Consider the following 24,901-nt stretch of genomic DNA (forward strand, 5'->3'; position numbering starts at 1 on the left):
CCTTGACTGACTCAAAACCTTTGGCTTTGGATTCATCTACATCTTTTTCACAGCATCTGTTATAACCCTACTGGTAGTTAGAAACTCTCATTGCTGTACTTATTATCTAAAACCAAAATAAAAGCCAAAAGCTCCCACTGTAATAAAGGACTAATGGAAAAAGAAGCTGAAAATTACAAAAAGGGGAGGACTTTTCCCATCTTGGTGATCTAAGTGTAGTAAGTTACTACTTTTTTATGCAGGAGTGAAAAATCTGAACCTAATGTCTAGTTAAAAAAGTGCCAGCACAGTTTAATTTGTCTGGCTGAGTCTTTTTTTTTTTTTTTTTTTTTGCTATGGTGGTGCCTGGCAGCTCAGCCATAGTCAGATAGTCAGATTGATTTTTCTCCTTTAGTGCTAAGTCCCTGTCTCTTCAATTAGTCTGCATTAGTCAGAAAGGTGGAATAAAAGTTTTCAGCCTGATGTACCTTAGGGCTTCCCCCAAAGACAAATCTTAAACTTTTTGACACTGCTGTTGGATACAAGGCTATCTGCTGTGATGATGATAATGTTAACAACAATAATAACTAAGCAATAGCTTGTAATTTGCTTTGTAATTAGACGGAGAGAGAAGCAGGAAAATGCAGCAATCTTCAATGCCCATCCCAACCTCTCTCAATGCCTAAAGGGACAGAAAGATGAAAAAGGGTGACTACAGCCAGGGGAATGGAACAAAATCCAGGATAAGCAGGGAACACTGTGACTTCATGCAATCTTTGGATCATTTTTCAAAGATCAGTTGTCTGGTGAAGCAGTGCCTTAAAAGTTTAAGATATTCTCTTGTAGCAGACCTCCTGGAGGAGCTTGGTTGCATGGACTGCCTGCCTGCCTGCCTGCTTGCCTACAGCAATGAACTCATACTCCTTACACAGTTCTACCTCTCATCTCTGAGGCACAACTGTCTCCAGTGGTTCAGTGGTTGCCACAGAGCAGCTTTCAGGTATATAAAACACGATGTCTTAAATGGTGACATGGGAGAACAATGCGAGCTGTTAGTTGGGCTATTCATTTTTCAGAGCCATTCAATTCCTGACAGCTATAACATACAAGGAGAAGCTGGTTTAGGTTTTTATAATCAGAGAATAATTTAGACTGGAAGGGATCTATGCAGTCATCTGGTCCTACACACTGCACAGCCAAATAACTCAAGTTGCTCGGGGCTTATCCAGTCAATGTGTGGGCACCTTCAGGGATGGCAGTTCTCTTCTCGCCCTGGGCCCCTGTTTCAGGGTCTGATCAGCCATATGGTAAACAGTTTTTACTAGTGTCTTACCATGTACCTATTGCCCCTTTTCCCATCACCCTGAACCTCTGAGACATGCCTGCCTGTCCTCTCTTTAACCTATCATTAGGCCAGTCCAGACAGCAATGAGCTTCCCCTTGAGCCGTCTCTTGTCCAGACGGAACAGTCCCTGTTTCCTCTGCGTCTCCTCACACTTGTGTCCTGTGATCCAGCCCCTGGCTATTTTAGTGGCCCTGTGCTGGGCTTGCTCCAGTGAGTCCATGTCTTTCTTGTACTGGGGCATCTTGAACTGGACGCAGCACACCAGAGGTGGCCTCTCAAGTGGTAAATGGAGAGGAGCAGTCACTTTCCTCAAGCTGCTTTGTATACTTTCACTAACGCAGCTCAGGAGGCAGTGGGCATTGTTTGTTAAAATAACTTATTTTGATGTGCACCATCCACTCTCTTAAAAGCCTGTGCTAAAAGCTGTAGTTTAACGAATTGCTTAGGACTGTATCTGCAGAGACTTTTACTCATTTTACTCCAATGAGTTTAGTGTGGGCAGCAACATTCATTGTATGCGTGAATCTGAGCCATTTCACCTCCTTGGAAAGCCTGAACCTCAGGGCTGAAGTAGGCAGTGGTGCTTGTCAGCTTCCTTCCTCATAGTGTCTTTTTTCTCTTTTAATCTCGTCATCACTTTTGTGACATCAGGGACATGCTGGCCTCTTCCATCTCCTTTTACTAACAGGTATAAACTCAACGACAAATCCCTGGGGCTTTGGCTCCCTTATCAATGTGCCAATCACGGTGCAGTGAGCAGTCCTGAGACAGGTAACATGTTTGCGCTGTCTCCTTCCCTTGCTGTGACAATGGCCTGCTTTCACACTGTCATAATAGCATGTCATTTCCCTCCTCTAGTGCTCAGGGTGTGAGATAAAGTGCTGACCAGTACTGTCTGGGGAAGTTATTTGTACAGTTCCTGCCTTTGTAATATTAAACTGCTGAGAGGAGTCTGGGAAGCTACAACCTGGCATTCTTTGCAGGACAGGAAATTCCCTGGAATGTGTGTTACCTTTCCCACTATTTATTTCTGAGAAGTTAGCGGAGCTGATCCAAACTTTCCCACTGAATATTGCTTCTAACTAAAATTTTGTCATCTCTCAGAAATCTCAAAATGTTTCTGATAGCCACTGAAAACTTGTTAATGATCACTTTCATTTTTGCTATGTTTTCATGTTTTGAATGTTTCTTTAAATCAAGCTCCTTTATTTGGATTAGTTGTAAGAATGGAATAGCTCCAATTCAAGAATCTTATTTTTATTAAGATCCCATCTTTTTAAACAAAAGTCTTGTTCCATTCCACAGAAATCCCAACAAATGAAAATTGTCAAAAAAACAGGAAGAACAGAAATCTTTGAAAACTTTTTTTTTTTTTTTCTTTCTCTCTAATTCTCTTGGGAATGGTTAGAAAGAAGGTGAGAGTGAGCAAGCAAGAGCACAAACCTGATTGCATGAGCTCTTTCTGCCTTTCACATTCATTTTTACAGTGGCTGCCATCATTCCCAGAAGATGTTCTTTCTCTTTCCATCTCTTTGTCAATACAGCAGGTCCGGAGAAGGGAGGAGAGGGGTATGACCAGAATGTGGGTTGCTTAGCAGCCATATACGTTGTCAAAGGAAGAAATGTTTTTTTATGTCAAAATCAACCCAATTGTACTAAATCATAGATGTTCAGTGTCACTTATGGGACTTTGGCATCTAACATTAAATGACTTGTTAAAATAATCTGTTGGCTGCAAGCTGATAGAATGCTGCATTGGAATATGACTATTTAGTAACATGTCCTTGGGTTAAAGCTGTGGACTGTCCTTCTCAATCAGTGAAAAAAGCCAGCTAGGTGTGCAGCAGAGATGGATTGTTCTGCTATGAATGGCAGGCATGAATCCTGGAAATGTGTGGCTGCTCAGCGTAAATAGTCTATTTCTATACTCTGAAATCAGTGTCTACACTGCTGTTTGGACCTAGTTTGAGACTCACTAGAATGGTATTAGTTTGTGTATTGGGTTTGTGTGTCAAGGTTTTGGTAGCAGGGGGCTGCAGAGGTGGCCTCTGTGAGAAGAATTCAGAAGCTGTCACATGTTAGATAAGGGCCAGTTTCAGCTGGCTCCAAAGGGACCCGCTGCTGGCCAGAGCCGAGCCGATAAGTGATGTTGTTTGTGCCACTGTGAGAGAAGATTTAAGGAAAGGGAAAAAAACTGCTGTGCAGCTGGGAGAGTGAGGAGTGAAAACCAGCCCTGCAGACCCCAAGGTGAGTGCAGCAGGAGGGCAGGAGGTGCTCCAGGCACGCAGCAGCTGTCCCCCTGCAGCCCATGGGTCCCACACGGAGCAGATCTCCACGCTGCAGCCCGTGGAGGAGCCCACGTGGAGCAGGTGGATGTGGCCTGGAGGAGGCTGCGGCCCATGGAGAGCCCCCGCAGGAGCAGGCCCCGGGCCGGAGCTGCAGCCCGTGGAGAGGAGCCCACGCAGGAGCAGGGGGTCTGGGGGGAGCTGCCGCCCGCCCGTGGGGGACCCGTGCTGGAGCAGTTTGCTCCTGGGGGATGGATGGACCCCGTGGTACGGAGCCGTGTGGGAGCAGTGCTGGAAGAGCTGCTGCCTGTGGGCAGCCCCCGCAGGCTCAGTTCGGGAAGGATGGCATCCCAGGAGCAGGGGCAGAGAGTGACCATGAGGGAGCAGTGGAGACAAAGTGTCAGGGACTGACCACAGCCCCCATTCCCTGTTCCTCTGTGCTACTCGGGGGAGGAGTTGGAGAGGATGGATGGGGGGAAGGTAGTTTTAGCTTGTTTTCTTTGTTTCTCACTTCTCTAGCTTGTTAGTAATACATAATATATTTCTTTAATCTCTACGCTGAGTCGGTTTTACCCATTAAACAATTAGTGAGTGATCTCCCTGTCCTGATCTCAACCCTTGAGCCCTTTTCATCATATTTTCTTCCCCTTTCCCTTTGAGGAAGGGGAGTGAGAGAGTGGTTGTGGTGGAGCTCAGCTTCCCAGCTAGGTAAAACCACCATAGTTTGCTCATCTTCTGTGACACAGACAAGCAGCACTCTGACCCCCCTTTGGATGCATGGCTAAACTGGAGCTTGTCTGCTTTGTAGTGTCAAGGTGATGAAAAACAGCCAGAACACTCCAGTGCGTCCAAACATGTGCTTAATTCTTCCTGAAATGCCATAGTTGAGACCTCTGAGATCACCTGAGATTCTGCATGGTTTGTTTCTGTCCCTTGTGGACTTTTATATTGTGGCCTCAGGATATGCAAAAGCTATGCCATAAATGGAGTTTTTAGTCGTGGCAACAGCTTTCTAGGATATAAAGCATATACTCGTAAGTGTTCCCTGTCTTTTTTGTGTACTTTATTTAGCCGTTGGGGTTAACTGCAATCCGTAGACTTGTTCTTTTTAATGTCAGATGTCGATTTGGAATTTTGAAAAAAAAGCCTTCCTTGCTCACTCTTCAATCTTTTAGGTCACTTTTGACTTTACAGTTACTGCTGTATTCAATTTTGTGAAAACCTTCTGTTGAAGGTGAATAACCTATCTGCTCACATTCATCAGAAATTGATATAAATATCTGTAAATTTCAAGAGGTCTTACTGCTATCAAGAAGTGTAATGTAGCATGTTTATCCTTTGTTACAATTCAGTGAGACAGAACAGGAGGAAACAATATTATACATGTGGAAGTAAATAGGCACCAAAGGGAAAAGTGAAAAGATCTTTTAGAGATATGGGCAAGAACAGATTTTGCCAAAAATATTTTTCAAGGTTTTGAACTGCAGACTACTTAAGTATGCTTCATATCTGGAGATCAAACACAAGAGAACAAGGTAATCAACATGAAAGAATGAATTCATTCCAGCAAAAGTTCCAGGGGTGAGACACCGCACTGACTCAAATCAGTGTGTGCCTGGAAATTCATCATAGTGCTCAGCAGCCTTCCTGTCCAGGTTGATAACTACCTGAGATGATCAAAAATAAAACTCCCAAATTATAGAAATGATTGTTTCACTTTTTCTTTTCCAAATCAGCTGCTTCATGTTGACCCTTCATTTACACTGTTCCAAGACCAAATAGAGAATATGAACAAGCACAGATTAATAGCCTCTGTATTTAAATGCACTCAGAAATGCAAAAGGCTCTTTATTGTCCTGAAGCACTTCTCAGGACTGCTCAGAAATCATGTCTCCACTTTGGAAGAAAGGGAAAAAATGCTCAGTGAACTAATTCAGCCTTGGGAGTCCTCTGACCTGGATAAATGGCCACTGTGCCCTTTGTCTAGCATCATCGCTTTTGTTTTGCAAATTGGATATCTTTGTGGTGGAGATTGTGTGAACATGGAGGACACCAACCACCTTGAAGTGCAGCTCATCTTCTGCTTTCTTGGTCCCTCAGGTAATACACAATCATTTCTTGGTATCTGAGTTGGGTCTAGAGACCAAAGGACATCTACAGCACCTTCTTTGCAGGTGCCTTGCTAATAAACAGCTGAAAAACACTGTTGCTTGAAGCTTTGCTGCCCTTCTGCTAGGGATGCAATAGCACGGCCAGTGTTACACCACAGCTTTGTGTTCCGGTGGTTCCTCTGGCCTTGGAGATCATGAGCATTGCAAAGGATAATGTGTAGACCATACTTAAGTAGGAATGGTGAGCACAGATAAAATTGTGGTTATCTATCTCTGCTTGCCACTGTGCTAGGAAAGGTGCAATGCTGATTGTGGAGGTCTATGGAAGCATGCACAGAACTTGGAAGTGCCCTTTCTCTGTGTCCAGATTAACCTAACACAGTTTGCAAAGGCACGATGTGCAAAATGAAACTCTTCTGCTGAAGTTTGATTTGTATTCAAAACAAATTTTAAAAAAATATCTAATTTGCTACAAGGAATTATCGTCATCATCATCAATCATCATCATCATCATCATCGTCATCATCATCATCAAGAAGGATCTCAAACCCATCTTTTAGGGATCTTATTTGGCAGCAGATGATTTACTACTTGAATCTGAATACTATATCTAAAGGTTTAGGGGTGATGAAGTAGCTGCTGTTGTGAAGAGTTGAGCAACTAACTGTTGAGAAAGGTATGAAGGAAGGATAATAGGCTATTATCAAACACTGTGTAAAATGTCTGCATAGTACAACATTATTCAGAGGATAAAGCTGTTAAACAAAATGTGTAATTCCTTTTCCCTGCCTTCCCTGAAAGTGATATAGACACTCACTCCAAAATTGCAGTTGAAATGCTCAAAATTAGCGCATATCTTTTCTCGTGAACTTAACACCTTGACTTCTTGCCATGTTGCATTTTTTTTTAAACTAGTACTGTGAAATTGTAACCACTCCATTTAGGTCTTATGGTCCCCTTCAACAAATGGTTTAATTTTTTCCATCTTTAGAGGAAGCTTCCTGAAAGAAACTTCACAATGAAATTGGAGTGGTTTTGTTTGCGGACATTTGGAGCTCCAGCTCATGGCCACTTATGCTAACAACCTCATTTTCTGTGTTAAAATTAATAACAATGAACTGTTTTATAATCAAGAAAAAAAAAAAGAAAAAGTAAGGAGAGCAAGGACTGTAAGAGAAAGAGATTGCTGGCAAATACTAGGGAAATGGGATATAGGACGAGCTGAACTTAGATGTCTAAGCCTAGCACCTAGCATCAAGAAATGTTAAGACAGAAGGAGAAAAAACACCTAAGAACTGGAGAGTTATTGTATTCTCATTCCTGAGATGGTGATGATCCAGCTTAGAATAGAAGTCATTTATTCCTAACCCTGTTTAAATTACATTTCAGACAATGTACATTTGTCACATGTGGAGCACAATGATCTAATCTACTTTCACCAGTTGCCTTGCAGAAACACTTGGGTGTGAGAAATACTGATTCCTTTTCTACTTTCATCTACATACCCTTAAGAAGTAATTTTAGAGTGTAAACATCTCTTCTTTGAAGAGCAATAAAAAATTCTGGTGAAAAACTGTAACCCGAGCAAGGCTTATTTGGAGAGAGAGCAAAGTCTGCTGAGATGTTTTGGAAGGCTGGAACTGCTGAGGTATTTGTTAGGATTGGGCAAGGATAAGGGATAAATATGGCAATTCATTAAGGTGAAAGCAAAAAGACAATAAATCAGTCAGTCAAAGGGACTGTAATGAAGAGCAGGAACAGCTTTATACAATGTTTTTCTAGTTGATAGCATCATTTAATATATAAATAACCATCTATTGCTTTCCACACACATTTTCCACAGCTGGCAAGTGTGTTTGTTTACGTATCTATAAGCCATTCTGCAGATACTGCTCTCAAGCTGCATATGTGTCAGAATTATAAATGCACCCTATTGTAAGTTTATTTGTAGAATTAGCCATACAAACCTAAAGTTATATGCCCAGTTTTGTAGCTTTTTTTTTTTTTTTTGACAGTTATAAATGTGTTGATTTTTTTTTTCTTTCTCAGATACTGTTTCATTTTTCATGTTTTTATTTTTAGTCAGAGGGAATCCCCAGAGTGTCATCTAGTGCACTCTACTGGCCAGACACAACTTCACCAAGTTTGAGGGTCTTGCTGGTTAGAGTAGCTTGAATTCTTGTTGTTACTTTAAAACTGTTACTTTCCTGAGTTGAAAAAGGTTCTTTTCTGTAATTTAGTGCAGCTTTAGAGGAGGGATTTGAACCATGTTGTTTACAAGTCAGGAACTGCATTACCAGCAAGGCTACTGGCTGTTTGGGATTCTCCTTTCTCTCTCTTTTTTTTTTTTGTAAATCCCTCTCCCTGAGTTTCTGTTTCTCTCTGTCCCTCTTGGTTTCTCTCATCTCACATATCTCGCTTTCCAATTTCAGCTCCCCGGATTCAAAGGGCTTCCCATGTCTTTTTCTGTTTTTTTACTTTTTTTTTTTTCTATGTGTGTTAGAATTACACCTTTGAAAGTCTCATTTAATTCTTTCCAAATGGCTTTTTTTTTTTTTTTTTTTTTTTTAATGTTCACAAGACCTCTCTCAGAAATAGATTTCACCTAGGCTTAAAAGGCTTAGCAGTGTCAAGCCTGTTGTTAGGAAGCAGCTGTTAAATTATCATAAAACATGTTATTTGTAAATTTCTTTTTAAAATTTGAGACAAATAAATAAATTCTTCAAATCCAAGCTTTTGTGCATGCTGCTTAGGGGTGACAGGTTTCAGTATCTTCAAGCCTTATTTATTTATTTATTTTTGGTGGATCCAAGAAGAAAAATAATTTACTCAAATTCCATTACAATAAACCTATATAGTCTAGCAAATCTCTTAATTTATCTCTAGAAAATAACATGAAAGCAGTAGTGATATTTACATATAAACCAAATATTTAAAATGGTAAATTTCCAGTAGTGCTGTACTGAGATTGGCGTTTCAGTCATATTCTTTCCTGTTAGTAGATTTGCATTTAGTGTTGCAGCTCTCCCATAAGAAGGGGAGGGATGCCAGAGTCTTGTTGTTTCAATGCCACAGCTGTATTCTGACACTAAAAGAAGCAAAAGTGCCTCAGAAACCACTTCCCTATTAAAGCTAGATGTTATTTTAGTTCTTGCAGAGTTAGTATTGATTCTTGCATCTCACTTGCACTCTACCTGCTGTTAGCATAGTAGGGAATGGAACAGGGGCTGTAAAAGCTGGAAATAACAGATATGTCCTTTAGATATGGTGACATTTGGTTGTACCTTTGTCCCTCAATCCTGAAGGCTTGTCATTTTCTTCACAGCTACCTGATGTACTTCACGGTGCTGGGCTGTGCAGAGCTGACCTTATCTCATAAAGTAGCATGGCCCTCCAAAATGAGAAGTGTGAGGTGCTGCATCTTCAGCTGAGCCACCGATACTCTGTGGTGGGGGCTGTAATAACGTGTTAGCTGTGAGCACTACAGAACAAGACCAGAAACACTCACCCACTGTTATTATTATTATTTTTTTTTTTGTGCATTTGAGAGATACGTGTCAGTATCAGGAAAGCCACAGGAGTAAATATTTGCAACAGTATTATCCTCTGAACCCAGAGGGATGTTTTTGAAGGTTGTAAACAAATAAGGAAAACTGCATATTGAAAGGACCCATATGTTTTTAAAACCAGTGTTGTTTTGAATTCTTGTTGATATGGTATGAAGGACTCAGACTGACATCATGTCTTGCTGGAAGTGCCTTGGTGAAGCTTCTGCCCTTAGAGGAATCTTCATGGTACACTGAATGTGAATAGTGAAGGTATATTTTCCCTGGGCTAATATTTTGATATCTGCCTTGGTTAAGACATATCTACTCCATTTCTCAGAACATCTCAGAAAGTATGGTGATGCTTCCAAGGGAAATTAAGGAGTCCTTGATTTGATCTTTCTTCTAAATTTTGGTTTGGTTAATTATTTCAATTTCCTTTCATAAGATGCATTATTCTTCATTTCCTGTCATAACATGTAGTGGAGAGTTTACATGGCACTACATAAGCACTTTTGCACTATGTTACTTCATTACTCATTAAAGAGATAAATGTTGCCAGAGCGGGGAAACTCTGAAAACTGAGAAAGGGTAATTTTCACTTGATCAGAATTGGTCACCGACCAAATGAAAAAAAATAATAGTGACTTTTCTGATGAATAGCGTAAGATAATGATATCCAGCTGTGTTTGTCCCATGTAAAACAATACTGAATGATATTGCTATAGCTAAGGTCACAGATTCTTAACTTTAGCTTTAATATTTCTGTATCCTATGACTTTGAGAAGTGTTGGAAGGTGTGATGTGTAGTATGTTGCTTGCTCTACGGCGTTGGAGGTTGTTGCAATAAGCAACGTCTCCTGCTGCTCTCTCTCTACATTTAGTGTAAGAAGGAAAAGTGAATATATGATGGCCAAAATTTGCTTTCACTGTTTGCGTGTGTAAATGGAAAATATTTGTAAAGATAAAAAATGAAAATGTTTAGTTTTGGTGGAATGTTGGCCTGGTTGCACCTTCAGCAAAAGTAACGCAATGCATGTGGAAAAACACAAGTAACTACCACACAAACATGTTTTAGAAAATGTACTAGTAATTATGGCATTAGTCTTCGTGATGCCACAGTTAAGGAGCATTATACGGCACCCTTCCCTCATATTTCATGTTATATGCATGCTAGAGAGATGACCCAAATAGAACAAAATGCAGCAGCTGAGAATGGCAAATGTAGCTGCCTATCCAGCTGCAGAGTAACACCTTTACCCTGGTGTTTCTGAAACCTGTTTTCAACAGGTTTTCAAACCATTGTGTCCAGTCTCTTTATTACTATGGACTTCTTCCAGACTTCTAGAATTTTAGCATAGCTTTGCCAGTTCAAGCGAGAGGTAATCTTCTTCAGTGAAAACTGATAATGACTGAGTGGAAGATGGGGGTCAGTATCAGAGCATCAAAGGAGGGCATAGAGGTCTGTGTGATTATGCAGGGGTCAATAGGAGGTAGGGGTGGGAGGGTGAAATAGCGAAAAACTCCAAGGCTTAAGTGAGTGTGGCTACATTGGATACACTGCAGAAGTATACTGTCTTTTGATCTTATATGTATTTTCAGTGAGATGCCTTTTATACTCCTACTACTTGACAATCATTTTTCTGGAAAACATTGTTCAGTAAACCTGGAGATATCTACCATTCTTTGGGCTGTCAAGTTCGTTTGACTGTAGTACAGAAATCTCAGAATGTTTCAGCTAAAAAACAGCAATTTTCTCATCTTCTCATCCAAAGGTGATGCAGATGTTTGAAACCTTTGTGCCTACTGCAAGTATCAGAAACAGTAAACATTTCATCTCTTTGATTTCTCTTCAGTGCCACCTATTTCCTGGAAAATGTGGAAGCTTTACATTTACTGCTTCAGATTCTCTGCCAAGTTCCTTTCATTTTTTTTTTCTCCATTTTTGTCTCACACGTTTATTATACGGTGACAAATGCAGTTTTCTTCTGACACTACATAATAGATGTGTGAAACACACACACATGTTCTGGTAAGAGACTGCTCTTTATTTCCTGTCTCCAGTTGCAAAACATGAGTCAGGGTTAGGAAGGTCATACTTCTGTCAGAGAAGTGTAATCTGCATCCTTAAACTTTCCTAGCTTTTGTTACAGTAGTGGAGGAAAATGGCAAATCTAGTTCTTCTATTTCTCTACTCAGTATTTCCTCCTCCCCAAGCACATTATTTCTTCATTTCCTAATCACCATTCCCTTGTATTGTTTATGTTTACTCAATTCAGAGATTGATGCTGTCATTAACAGGAAAAACATCCCTGCAGCTCCTAAATCAGCACTCTGACTGCAGTAGGTACAGCAGTTTGAGAGAAAGCATCCTCCTACTATTCTGGCTTTAATGCAAAGAAGAAACATTGCTAGTCCATTACTGTGAATTCCAAGCATTATTTTCTCTGCATAGACTGACACCTGATGTTCTGCTGTATAACTGTAGTTAATGACCAAACAGCCTCTCTACAAGACTTTGGTGACATAATATGCCTTATTTATATGTACCAGCTTTAAGTGTTCTGTACACTTCTGCAGTGTGTAGGGGGCCTCAGTGAAATACAAAATCAGACAGATCTTTTGTGAACTGAAGTGAAACAAGCCCCAAGTTACAAGTTAAAACAAAAACAAGCAAACAAACAAGCAAAAAGAGAAAACTGAACACATTATCACTTCTGACTGGATCCAAACAAACTAGGAATTTCATGTGGCAGGCAGTTATTCTGCAGTTACCCATGGGTGATTGGAAGCAGCAGGAACTATGGTACTTCCATGTTAATCATAAACAGAGTTTTGTAATGATTTTTTTTTCTAAAGCATTTTATCCCACACAGTCCTAGTAGTTGAGTTGCTCCTGCAATAGAATGACAAATAACTGGGTGACATGCTGTGAAAAATTTAGAAAATGAGAAATGCTATCCCATTTTCCAAACAGAGCAGAAACAACACTAATTTCATTAGGCAAGATGGAACAGACAATTAAACTGGGCATGCTTTTAATTTTGATGCTAACCAGATAACTGATGCCTTTTGCAAATGTAATGACTGTTGAAGTGATTCCTTTAAAGTGAAGCAAAACCACTGGTTTTCCTTTCTAAAATTAAAGCATTTACCTTACACAAAGTATAAGAAATGTTACCTGTTGCCTCCACCATTCCTTCTAGGATTACAACAATTTCTAGCTCCTCTTTGGGCAACTGGGCTTTGGAAATCTCCCAGAAAGGACTCTGCTGGTTAATTTCATGGCTGATGATCAGTGGTGAAACCAAAAAGAGACGATCATCCCCTGTGTAATAACCTACGTTGATATCTGTCTGGTTGAGTGGTATAAATTCCCCCTCCTTTGTCTGTTTGGATTTGATCAACTTGGCTCGTATTGATGCCTCTACAATGTGTGAATTCCTAAGGTCTCCTACTCGGAACATCAGACACAGCTTTCCATCCCGCATGGAAATAACTGCATTTGTAGAAAAAACCAAGGTTTCTGCCCTCTTCTTGGGTTGGGATATTTTCACAAACATGCAGCCAACCATGAAAGCGTTGACGATAGAACCTAAAACAGACTGAACTAAAAGCAGAATAATTCCCTCGGGACACTTGTCCGTGATGACCCGGTAACCATACCCAATGGTGGTTTCTGTCTCGATTGAGAATAAAAAGGCTGAGACAAACCCATTGAGGTTGCTGACACATGGGGTCCACGTGCTGTCCCCTATATGATCCATATCTCCTCGCACGTAGGCGATTAGCCACCAGATCATTCCAAAGAAGAGCCAGGTCACTGTGTAAACCATGACAAAAATCAACAGGTTGAACCTCCACTTCAGATCGACTAAAGTAGTGAAGATGTCAGTCAAGTAACGGTAAGTCTCTCTGACATTCCCATGGTGGACGTTGCATTTCCCATCTTTCCTAACATACCTCTGGATTTTTCTCTTGGCACATTCTTTGTTTAGATTTTTTGGCAGATCCTCTCTAGCTTGTTTGGGTAACTTTGGCTGATGAATAGTGACAGGGCTCTCTATGTCCTGCTCCATTGAGTCTTCTTCCAGTACGTTAGCTGCCATTAAAAACAAACAAACAAGAAAAAGGCAGACATTATTTTTCTTATTATTTCTCTAAATTAACAAACAACTTCTTCCTGTATTACCAACATGATATCACTATGAATAAATAAAATTATCATCCTAGTTCTTTGGTCACCTATTAGATGCAAAATGCATAAGTCAAATGATGTTAAGCATCCTCAATTTATTGCTAAATAGAAATACTCTGAAGGAAAATGCTCTTCTTTCCTATCTATGAGGTCATCCTACAGTGTGTATATCTACACGCATATTTAAATTATGCAAGATGTGTTCTAATAAATCTTTCTTCCCCTTATCCCCGTTATAGTTTAATAAATGAGCTTTTTTATGCACCAAGAAATATCTGGGAGACAGTAGATAGAAATGAGGAAATGGATTTGCTTGAGGGTTTCAGTCAAGATAAGCAGAGCAAATGAGCAACTGTTGAGGTATTTTTTTCTATCAATTGCATCGCTGTGGGGAAAGTATTAAATAAGTTTAAGGATTTTCAAACAAAACAAAACAAAACAAAACCAACAAACAAAAAACCAAACAAACCAAAAAACAAACAAACAAAGAAACAAAAAAGAACAGTAACCACAAACATTTTTTCAGCGAGAGCTAGTCCTATTCCTGTTGAAGGAAAGGTGGGCTTTGGTGTAATATATACCAAGACCAATTCAAGCACATTTCTTCAGAAAATCAATGTCTTGCTGATACCGAGACAGAGAACTGTGTGTCCTTCTCCCAGTAATGTAAAACATACAGTACTTCAGAACATGATTTCATTTGAATTCAGTATTCTTGTGGCCTTTAATTCAAGTGTACCTTTTTCTCTAATGACATGGGCCTACAGAGTGCTCCCCAGTATGTATCTTACAAGAATATAAAACCCAGAAACAACAGTAACTGCCTTTTTTCTTTTTGCTTCCCAGCATTTTGAGATAAATGGCTTCATTAGTATATGAAGTTATGTTTATGTACAAGAGAGAAGAGTTTACTGAGGAGGAAAGTGGTCTAATCAAATGCATTTTGCTTGAACACGAGGACCTGGTGAGGTCTTGGGTAATTGTTGTCTTTTTACTGGAAACCCTTCTGCACTCTGGGGCTTGTTTCTGTGGGAATTTCTGCTCTTGAACTCTTAATTTTCTCCCTTCTGGATAGCTGTTGTTCTGTTGTCAGGCTGGGAAAGGAAAAGGCTCCTCCCTACTCTGCCTGGATGCCTAGCTCTGAACAAAATGACACTGATGTGATACTGTACCACCAGTTTATGGAGATGCCCTTGCTCAGCAATCAAGATGTTGACATGCATGATGTCTATGCACCCTGCAATAGCCACTGTTTACAGTTATATCCTGTGTTAACTTCTGTGCAGGCTCTGCAGTGGGCTGCCCAGTCCTGCTACAGGTGATGACTCTCAAGCAGAGAGCCAGGCACAAGCATCTTGGTTTGGGGAAGTGCTTCATCTCCCTGAGCTCCTGTTGGCTCTGACCACCTTTGGCCCTTCTGGGAAATGAATGCATAAATCCACCAAAGCTCCCTCCTGACTCAGTGGTCACATTTCTGGCACCCGATGGGCTTGGGTGTCTCTACTTTGCACTGTCCTGCCCAGCAGACCCAAACCCTTTCATGTGGACGATCTACTGGGGAAGGACTGGACTCTTATCCAAAGAGGGGACTTGCACAGGGGGCTGCTCTTGGTGGGTCAGTATGACTCGAACATTGTTTTGGTTTCTCACTCTTCACAGCAAGTATTATGTAGCAGACTGTCCGTGGAGTCTCATAGTACCTGTAGCTTTTTCAAGATGTGCAGATTTATCCCTGTGGAGGTAGATTGCACGTTCCTGTAAAGTTTTAGGGGTGACTGAAGCACACAGAAAAAAAAAAAGGCAAAAAAAGAAAAAAAAGAGGCAAAAAAGAAAAAAAAAAGGCTGTAGACTGGTTGTCTTTTCTCCTGGCCTGCTCCAGTGACAGCCAAGCCTCTTGTTCAGCCCCATAGCCTGTGTTAAAAGAAGGGCATAGAAGCTGGCAGTAGCATGGAACCTGGCAGCAATTCTGTGTTTTAAGATTGTATACTCCATCCTCTGCCACTTGTTCAGTTTGCCACTGTGTCTTAAGATAGCATTATTTTGGCTGATTGCAGTGGCAGCACTTGAAGTCATGTCCCAAACCAGTCAGTTCTGGATGAACTTATCCCAGTTGGTGACAGTGTGCCTACTTGGATTATCACTAATGCTGTATAATGTATGACGAAATAAACACAATGAAAAGGCATTAAAGGAACCTTGTGAGGCAGACTTAAGCCAAAGCCAGAAAAATTGAAGTTAGGGCTTCACACTTTATACTTAACTCTATTGTGCCTAAGGAAATTTCAGTCCACAGGAGCTATCACATCGCTGCAGTAACAAACTCTTGAAATACTCATGAACAGCCTACAAAGGCTCTGGCTTTTTAAGCTTTAATGCCATGTATGTTAGATGAGTAAAGCTGGTTTAATGTGGTCCATTATGGTTCAGGCATTGTGAATATTTTGCTTTCCCCTCACTGTTAGAGGCTGGCGTGAGCACAGAGACAAGCAAGGTGCAGGTGTCCCCTGTTGTCTTTGAGTCTGTACCTGATACTAAAGGCAACTATAGCCTAGACCTAAGTGTATTAAAAACCTTAACAGGCCTGGGAGGGGAAACAGGTGCTGATTTTATTAGTGGCATCAGGAGAAATCTGAAGGGATGTACCCATCCCAGGGATGTCTTCCGGTCATATGCTGCACCCATCTAACCTGCTTTGCATAAGGTGTTTATTTCTTATAGAAGTACTTCCTAGCAATGAAGCATGTTTTATTCACACAACAAATTTTTCTCATGCTTTCAAAATGCTTTGTGCTGATGAAACCCTTGTGCATCATAACCAGCATTACCTGACTTTTATGGTACATGAGATGAGTGACAGAGCTAAGGGCCATGTTTTCTCAAGCAGCCATAGGTTTTGTAGCTGAAGCAAGGAGCTGCTGCGCTCCTAGCACACGTTGGTGGGCTGCCACTGTCACTGTAAGGGGTCTCCTAAAATGTGAGAATTTTCCTCAGACTTGAGAGGTGGCACCAGAGATGGATCCTGCCTGTATACATAAAAGGACAGCTAACAACCAAACCCAGTGACTTCATTTAACCTAAGTCTCTCTCAGTATATCATCTACCTAACAGTCTTGCAGACATTGTAATCTCCCTGGAGGCATTTGGCCATTTTGTAAACTCTTCAGGCTCTTTCCAGTGCTGCCACTTCTCAACTCTCAGGCTGTCTCTGAGAGGCAAAATTAAGACTAATTTTTAAATTCCTTTTTTTTTTTTTTTTTTTTCCTTATGTAAGATGCCTTTTTACTCTTTCCCTCACCCAAATGCCTCTACAATGAGACCCCAAAAACACCTGTATGGGGAGGTTTCTAGGTCAGAACTACAGCCCATCACTGGGTGGTCAGAGTTCTCATTCCAGAGTGAACCACGGGAGCAGCAATTCCTGAAGTAAGTGATTCAAGGAATGTGCATCTGTATGTTTCCATGGAAATGCTTGATGAATAAGTTTTAAACACATGGCACGATCCCTGTTCACCAGTGAGGCTGAGGAACTGCCACATATTGAGGGAGCCTTTGCCACAAAATGCTGTGACTAATTATATTTTTACTTGATATAAACCCAATTAGCTTATGCTGTTTATTTCATTTAATTTTCTTTTTGGTTATATAATGGCTGTCATGGTTCCAGGAACAAGGGAGTGAATAGCAGCTATCTCACTTGAGAGCTATTTTTACTCTCTCCATTTTTCTTCTTGACAAAAATATATACACATTATTAATCTGCACAGAAAAAAAAAAAAAAGGTACTTTTGAACACTTCCCCCTCTCCCAGTAAATATTATGTTTGTTTGAACACCACAATGGCCAGGTATCAATACCATGCTAATTTAGCATATACTCTGTTCAAAATATCTGTTCCAGTGGGTCTCTCAGGCAAGTACATGAAACACATATGAGATTTCAGTGATTTGTTTTATTTTTCCAGCAAATAACAAGAAGGACTTCTCTGAAATATGTCCCTGAATAGTTCGTTTGTGTTTCATCATAGCAGTACATACTGGCTGTGTCTATATCAGTTAATTAAATGTGCCCAGGCTTATTCTTTAACATGGAGGCTAAATGTGGTGGTACAGCCCAAATTTGTACTATTTCTCTCCCATTGTTTTCAAAGTAGGGTAGGCTTATTTAGTCTGCTCATTGTGAATGGTCCATGTCCCATGCTAATACCTGAAATGCAGCAAGGAACTGTGTGTACTCAGTACAGAAAACCACAGTAGGGGTTTTCCTAGGAATTTTACCGTACAGGCAGTGCTCAGGAGTGTTCTATTTTCTAGTAAAAATGCAACCAGTGATGGTGTTCCAGCCTTGTCTATTCTATGACAGCCTTGGAAAGGCACAATCCAATGTTTCCAAGCACATATTTTAATTTAGAGTCTGTGGAAGGACAGGAATCCAGTGTCAACAACAAACTATGAGCTGTACTTATGCTTTCGTGACCTTCATGGCTGTGAACACAACATATTACTATAATCGTTAAGTGATCATTTTATAATCAGCAATGTAACTTTTTGTGTTTTGGTAGTTCTTCAGAGATCTTGTCATGATATTGTATAAGCGCAAACCAAAAGGAATCATGCAAAGAGCATACTCGTCTAAATTTAATGCCCATAGCTTATTTTGACTGTAGGATGTTCTACAAAATAATTAGATGTTTCAACAGAGAATATTACAAATTGTAACTGACCATTTTGCAATAGAAGCTGATATAGGCAGTTCAGTGACAGTTTCACTGCAATTGAGTAGACTAATTTTATTTCTTCTAGCATAGTTGTAAACTGTGTGCAAATTTATTAAAAAATCTCTAATGAAAAAAAAATCATTTACAACCTACAAACTATTCTCATGGACTTTATCACACAGATACAAATGTTGTGCAGATGTAGTTTTGACTGTGATTTCTGTCTGCAAGTTGTTCCTCACTATCCTGATAGGACAAGTGCAACTTTTAAATTAAGCAGATGTTTGCATTGATAAGGTCCAAGCTTGCCTTTTGTGAATAGTCTTCAGTGTTCACCTCTCATTTGCTGTGATCACAAGATTTCCTGACACTGAGCTCACCTATGGAATATTTGACAGTACCAGGTGGATATTACTGTTCCCTATTGTCTCTGGAAGGCCATTAGTCTTTGGCATCAAGAGAAGTCATACATACCAGTGCACACTACAAGAGATTTTCCACTATGTTCAATACTCTGGTCTAAGTCTAGGTCTTTTTGTTTCTTTTCTTGCATGTGATGCAAGAAGTCAGACAGAGGAAGCAGACAGGGAGCTTTTGAAATGTTTTGCCTGATCTCTGGTTTGTTTTAGTCACCATTTAAGAGCTTTGTAGAATCTCAGTCTGATGAGCATCGAGGGCACAAGAACAGATATTCTTGGAATAGAGGGGGATTTGCTTGTTTGATGAACTCAGGCTGTATCCCTCTCAGTGAAAGCAGGTAGTCTGTACTGTGAGACTCTGTATCACCACTTGATATGAGGACAGAAAGCCTTATTTACAGAAAAAAAAATAAAAATAGGAGCCTTTTGTAATCAGCTAACAATTGTAAGTAGTCATTATCAAAAATGCAGATTTTCCTCTGAAAAAGAAATAAATTAGGATCTGGTCCTGTGCTGTAGAAATCAATGAAAGATTGCCTATTCACTCAGCTGGGAACATTGTCTATTTCTCATTTTAAAATGTTGAACTATTCAATAAACACTGACTTGTCAAATTTCTTCAAGTGCCAAATTGCTTATTTGCACCCGTAGGATCATAAATATAAATTCAGAGAGAGCATGAATATGATTTAAATTTATTTCAGCTGCAGTTTTCACTAGAAAATAAATGCAAATTGAAGTATATTTATAATTAGAAAAATGGCTGTAAAGATGACACCTTGTTTTTTCATGCTACCTGCTTCATTAATGCCTTCTTACCCAACTCAGTAGAAATAAATTTCTACTATTTTCATTTCTTTTAAGCCTGTAGAGTTGCAAAAAAAATCAGTCTGAGTAACACTTTGCCTCTCCATAGTACGAACATTTTCATGAATTCCTAATTCTTGACCTTTTTATTATGGAGGATGAAAAATGATGCTGATACGTGAATTTAAAAAACATGATTCCATTTTTGGCAATCATTTGACCTTGTAGTTTTTATATTTGTTTCTAACCAATTTTGACACAAAATTTACCACTAAAGGCTCCAGAATGCTGTTTTTACATCTGCTTTGCTACATGTAGCTTCATTTAAAGCACAGGCAAGCCAAACATCCTAGGCTGTGTTATGTGTGTGGTTAAGTATAAAAAGGCTACAGATTCTGAACCTGCAAAGATATGTGGAGGTAGTTAATTATCAACATCATTTGCCTTTCTTTAAGCTAGGAACCTCAAACTGGATTATGAAACTTGTTTACTACCTGAATTCTGAGTGCTTGGAATCAATGTTAATTCAGACTCATCTCTTGTGCAAATGCCTGACATTAAAAATAGATTTCTAGTATAAGGAGAGTTTGCTGCTCCTTATTCTCCTAGAAGAAAATCCTGTTTGCCTTTGCTCTTGTCTGATTAGTCTAGTTATACATCATTTTTACGAGACTTTTGACTTCCAGAAAATCTCAAGCTGGAGTTCTGGACTATGTGAGGTTTTCCCTAAAAGTGTGTGGACCTACACAAATTACCCGTTGTTTTTGACTTCAGCATATGTGCTGGCCATTGACCCCCTTACATATGTAGTGACTAGAGCCAATCCAGGCTGTTTTCTGGGGGCCCAGTTCAGTGCAGTCTAAGTGCCATTATTTTGAGCAGGCTCAGCATATCTGTGGGTTATTGCTGATATCACAGATACAGTATGGCTTATGCCATGCTCTTATTCATCAAATTCCCCTGGACAGTGCAAGTCATCTTTGTCATTAACTATATGTTCAACTTAAAACTCCCTCTGATTCTGTGCAGCAGATGGTCTATCATCTTTATCTCGTGCTCACTATCTTTTCATGGCTACCCTTCCCACTTGTGTACCAATGGAAAAGTAGACACTGGAAAGCTACAAGGAAAGCACAATCAAGATGGCTGCTCATGATGAGTGTGCAAGGCTGGCATTAAAATCAGAGACTCTGGCATGCCACATATTCATAGCAACATACAAAGAAGTCAGAGGAGTACACTACCTCTTTTGAAAAAAATCAGACCTCAGTCTCTCTTGCTACGGCGTTCTTGTCCCATCCATAGCCAATGCAGAGAATGGCCTCCTCAGAAGCTCCCTCTCTTCTGAGAAGGTGGGAAACATAGAAAGAAAGCATCTGTGCACTTGGAAAATGCGTATGATCACCACATCTGCTACAAGCAGTGGAGCAAGGTCAGTGGCAGAGAGAATGCAGGTGTCCCTGAATCATGCCACTGGGCAACAGGAGCCCTTGTCTCATTTCTACTATTTGCACGTCGTAAAGCTAATGACAACTGTTGTAGTAGAGATAATAGGGATCATTAATGATTCAGAGTGCTGACAGGCCTTAATAGCTGCAAAAGCTGGCCACATGTTTCCCTTCTGATGCCTCTGCTTCAGATGTATATCTCCCAGAATTTCTGTAAAGTGCCATTGTCTGTTGTGCTCCCTGAAGAGTTTCTTTTTACTAAACTACAGCTATTTCAGCTAGTTACTATCATGTATGCTAATGCCAAAATTTTTACTTGTAAGTTCCAGTAGTTCTTCAGACATTTACTAAGAACTCACAGTTCCATTTCTGTGAGTTGTACCAAGAAAAGGAGAAAGAATGAAGTATATTGACCTGAGTGTTAGTTTAAAACTTTGTGTTTACATGGTCTAACTGCTGGAAATTGAATAACAAAATTTAAAAAATGTCTTGAAATCATAGAACATTTTGGGTCAGAATGCACCTCTAAATGTTTCTTGGCCAAACCCATGCTCTAGACTGGACCATCTTCAAAGTTGGATGATGTAACTCAGGGTCAAGGATAGGAGTTTCCAAAGCCTTTCTGGGCCCTGTTCCAGTGCTGTATCCTTCACATTGGAAACATTTTTTCTTTGTGTCCTATTGGAGTTCCCCTTGCTGTAACCTGTGCAGATTGATCCTTGTTTTTCCTGATGCACTTCTGAGAAGTCTGGCTTCATCTTATCTATAGCATCTTATCTATCTCATCTTATCTATCCATCTTATCTATAGCATCTCTTTCGCATCTTAGCTGTTGATTTTTTTTTAGCTTCCGAGGAATTTCTGTGAGGGCTGTATGTATTTTCCTTACTGAGTACATTGAAAAAGAAAGTTCTCAAGTTTTTGATTAGAGATTGGGAGAATTAGTCCCTTCTTATGATTTTTTTCCATATTTTTTTTTCCCAACTGAAAATTCTAGAAACAAAAATTAACTGATCAGCTGGATATTTTGTACAGATAATTGACACATCTAATTCTGCAACTGTAATGTCACTGACATCTGTGGAGTTCTCCTGGTTATTTCTGGAGGCTGAAGTGTGAATAGGAGCTTGGCTGGCCTGTCCAGTGCTGATTATGCATATTGCTAAATATTAGCCTGCTGCCCATATTGGCTTCAGGCCATGCCAATAGTACTCTGAGACAATACACGGGAGTGGTTTGGGATTTGATAGTATGTGCCAGGTACTGTTCCCATTAGATAGCACGGATGAGAATGTATCATGTTTGGCTTCTTTTACTCTCATTGTCCGACTCTATCCAAGCAGGCTTTGCTGCCTCAAGCAGCTCCACAGACCCTCATGCCATCATCTGCCTCAAGCAACATATAACCTTGGTGTGCAACAGAGACTTCAGGACCAAGTGCCCTGCAGCATGATATGGGTGGTCCATACCCCTTGCTTGCAAGGCTGCAGAACAATTCCTGACCTTCTTTTGTTTAGCATAGTAGATCAGGGATCTGGAGTCTATTCTAGTATGTTAAATATTTAGAAATGAGGGCAGGCAGCTGTTGTACTAGTCAGTCTATTTGCCCAGTTAAGTCACTAGGGTGGAGATAAATAGCCCCTTCGGAAGGAATTGCAACCAACAGTTTTCCCACTTTCCTGTTGACAGGAGAAGCCAGCAGTTCCCTCTCCCTGTAGTTTTCTCTCCCAACTCTATCAGAGACAGTTCCACCCCCCCCCCCCCCCCCCCCGCAGTTCCTGAAGTAAGAGTGGTTTTACTCGAATCCTCATCCTTGGGACAGCCATATACATTTTTTTTTCCTGCATTGCTGAAAAACCTTGAGACAGCTCTGTGCCTGAATATTCATACAGCTTCTTCAGCAGGTGTTGCAACAATATTGACTGCTGCACAGACATACCCTGACAGCTCTCTTTTCTTTGATCAATGAACTATCATAAGTATAAGGCATAGGAAGAATGGAGAAGAGTATTTTTGTCAGAAAGGAAGAACTTGATTCCATCAATATGCTGTACCAGTCCACTGAAGTCAGTAACTTATGCAGTGAAGTAAGCTTGCAGACCAAGTGCAGGAATTTATAGTACTTTCCTCCAGAAACGGGCAGAAGATACTATGTTATTGATCCAGATCTTGGATCTGATCAGCTTAGGTTTAGAGGATCGGAAACGAAATTGAGTGTTTAACTTTCCTCTGCAAAACATCACCTACACTGAGTAAACTTTCCCTAGGTCAAGACAACCTTCTGCTGGTAAGACAACGTGGTGTTGGTGCTGTGAGCAGTGTGCGTGTGTGCTGTGATACAAAGTGGATTGATTGCTACTTTGCAGCTGATTTTGCCTACCAGCAGCTTTCCAGAGAAGCAAGGCTTTGGGAGAACAGTGAGAAAGCCATTAGTGAAGATGAGATGTTTGTGTTAGAACGAACTGTCACTTGCTATGTCTGCTTTTCCAAGAAATACAGACTGCAGAGAACAGAGTGACTTTGAAGTACAGATAACCGATTCCCTCCCCTTGTCCCCCAATTCTCAAAAGAAGAAAGAAAAAATGTTAAAAACTCCCTTTCTTAAATTACGTTCTCTTTTTCCCCTCAGTTTACATCCAGCTATACCCCAAACAGGCTGCCCCCAGGTCACAGACATTGCCTAAGTGTATTGGTTTTCCTTCTGCTATTACTGTTAGATGAAGTTACAAAAAGTATTGGAAAGAGTGGGAAAAGTGAAACAGTCAAGAACTTATTTTGCTTTTTATCTGGTAATGGAGATTTCTTTCATTATAACTTCTTTGCAAGTCAAGGGAAGATTTCAGTGGCTTCTGCTTCTAGGCAACGTGTTTCAGAGGAGCAAAATATTCCTCCCTTACAAAAATTAGACAGGATTTTAATTTAACTTTATTGCACACTTGAAAAAAATTACTAAGATTATTCTCATAGGCGGTAGGGAAACAAGGTTTTTGTGACTGCTGCTGTCTCTCATGGTGGTTACTTGGTTTATGTATGAAGCTTGTCTGTTGGTTAAGATGACATTGTTCATACAAACGGTATAACTTATAAACCCAAACTCTTCCATACAAATACTGCTGCACAAAAACGATCTTGGGGGCCTGCCACTTATCCCTCTTACAATCACTCAATTTATCTGAACAGATGCCATGTTCTTTCCATTTTTTACTGTGGTTTATACCGGGGCTCTGGCTGTTTTCTGTAAGCTCAGTAATGCAACCATCAGTGGCTTCATCCACTTTCTCTGCCAAAAGAACTTGCAGTGAAATACAAATGTCAAGTTTCTTGCTACTGACTTCCCATTTCTACCTTGTGCAGTTTACAGACTGCAGAGAAAAAAAAAAAAGAGAAATAAAGCTGGAAGTGACATTTAAAAAGACATTTAGGAAAAGAAATTAAAGAAAAAATTCATAATTTGAGCTGGATCAATGTTTTGTTTCAGGTTGTGGCATTTTTATAACCTGGAAACAGTATGTGCAGAATAGTACATTAACTATATTTCCTAAGGAAATGGTCCTTACCAATCACCTCTATCTGGCCTCCTCCCAGTCACTTTTGAAACTTTAGCTGATATTTAAGTGTTTAGATCTCCTATAGATCTTCAGTTAGATTCTGAAAGGTAAGCATAGCAAAATTTGGAAGTATGTGGAGGTCTCAGGAATATTAAATTCCTACTAGTGTCATGAAAACAGACTGAGTTAACCACACTATCAGATGCCAAAGAATCTGTATAAGAGGGAGGTACAATAAATGGTGCTCCTAAAACTACCTTTTCAAAGTCAAATATATTTTTCTCAGATAGCTATTTCCCACAATCTCCCTATGAAATATCTTCAAAAACATTGCTCCCACTCTGCTTGGAGCCAGAAGGGATGTATGCTTTTGTTTTCAGACAGTGTAGTCATGGCCTGGATCTGACTGATGCCCATGTTTGATAGAAGGACTTTCCATGTTCAGTGACAGATTTGTTTAGATCAGAGTCCATAGCTTTGTCTCCAAAGAAAATTGTACTGC

General features: G+C 40.1%; 1 protein-coding gene across 5 annotated transcripts in view; it reads right to left on the reverse strand.

Annotated features, from left to right (window-relative positions):
* KCNJ6 (potassium inwardly rectifying channel subfamily J member 6) overlaps positions 1–24,901 on the reverse strand; it is a 166,335-nt gene that overhangs the window by 32,171 nt on the left and 109,263 nt on the right. For all 5 annotated transcript variants that reach the window (XM_048071456.2, XM_066978788.1, XM_048071454.2 and 2 more), the window contains one exon: positions 12,447–13,367. In XM_048071456.2, coding sequence (XP_047927413.1) covers positions 12,447–13,367 — 921 coding nt within the window. The remainder of the gene's footprint in view (positions 1–12,446; positions 13,368–24,901) is intronic.

The sequence above is a fragment of the Anser cygnoides genome, chromosome 1 (genome assembly GCF_040182565.1).
Source record: "Anser cygnoides isolate HZ-2024a breed goose chromosome 1, Taihu_goose_T2T_genome, whole genome shotgun sequence".
Taxonomy (NCBI): Eukaryota; Metazoa; Chordata; class Aves; order Anseriformes; family Anatidae; genus Anser; species Anser cygnoides.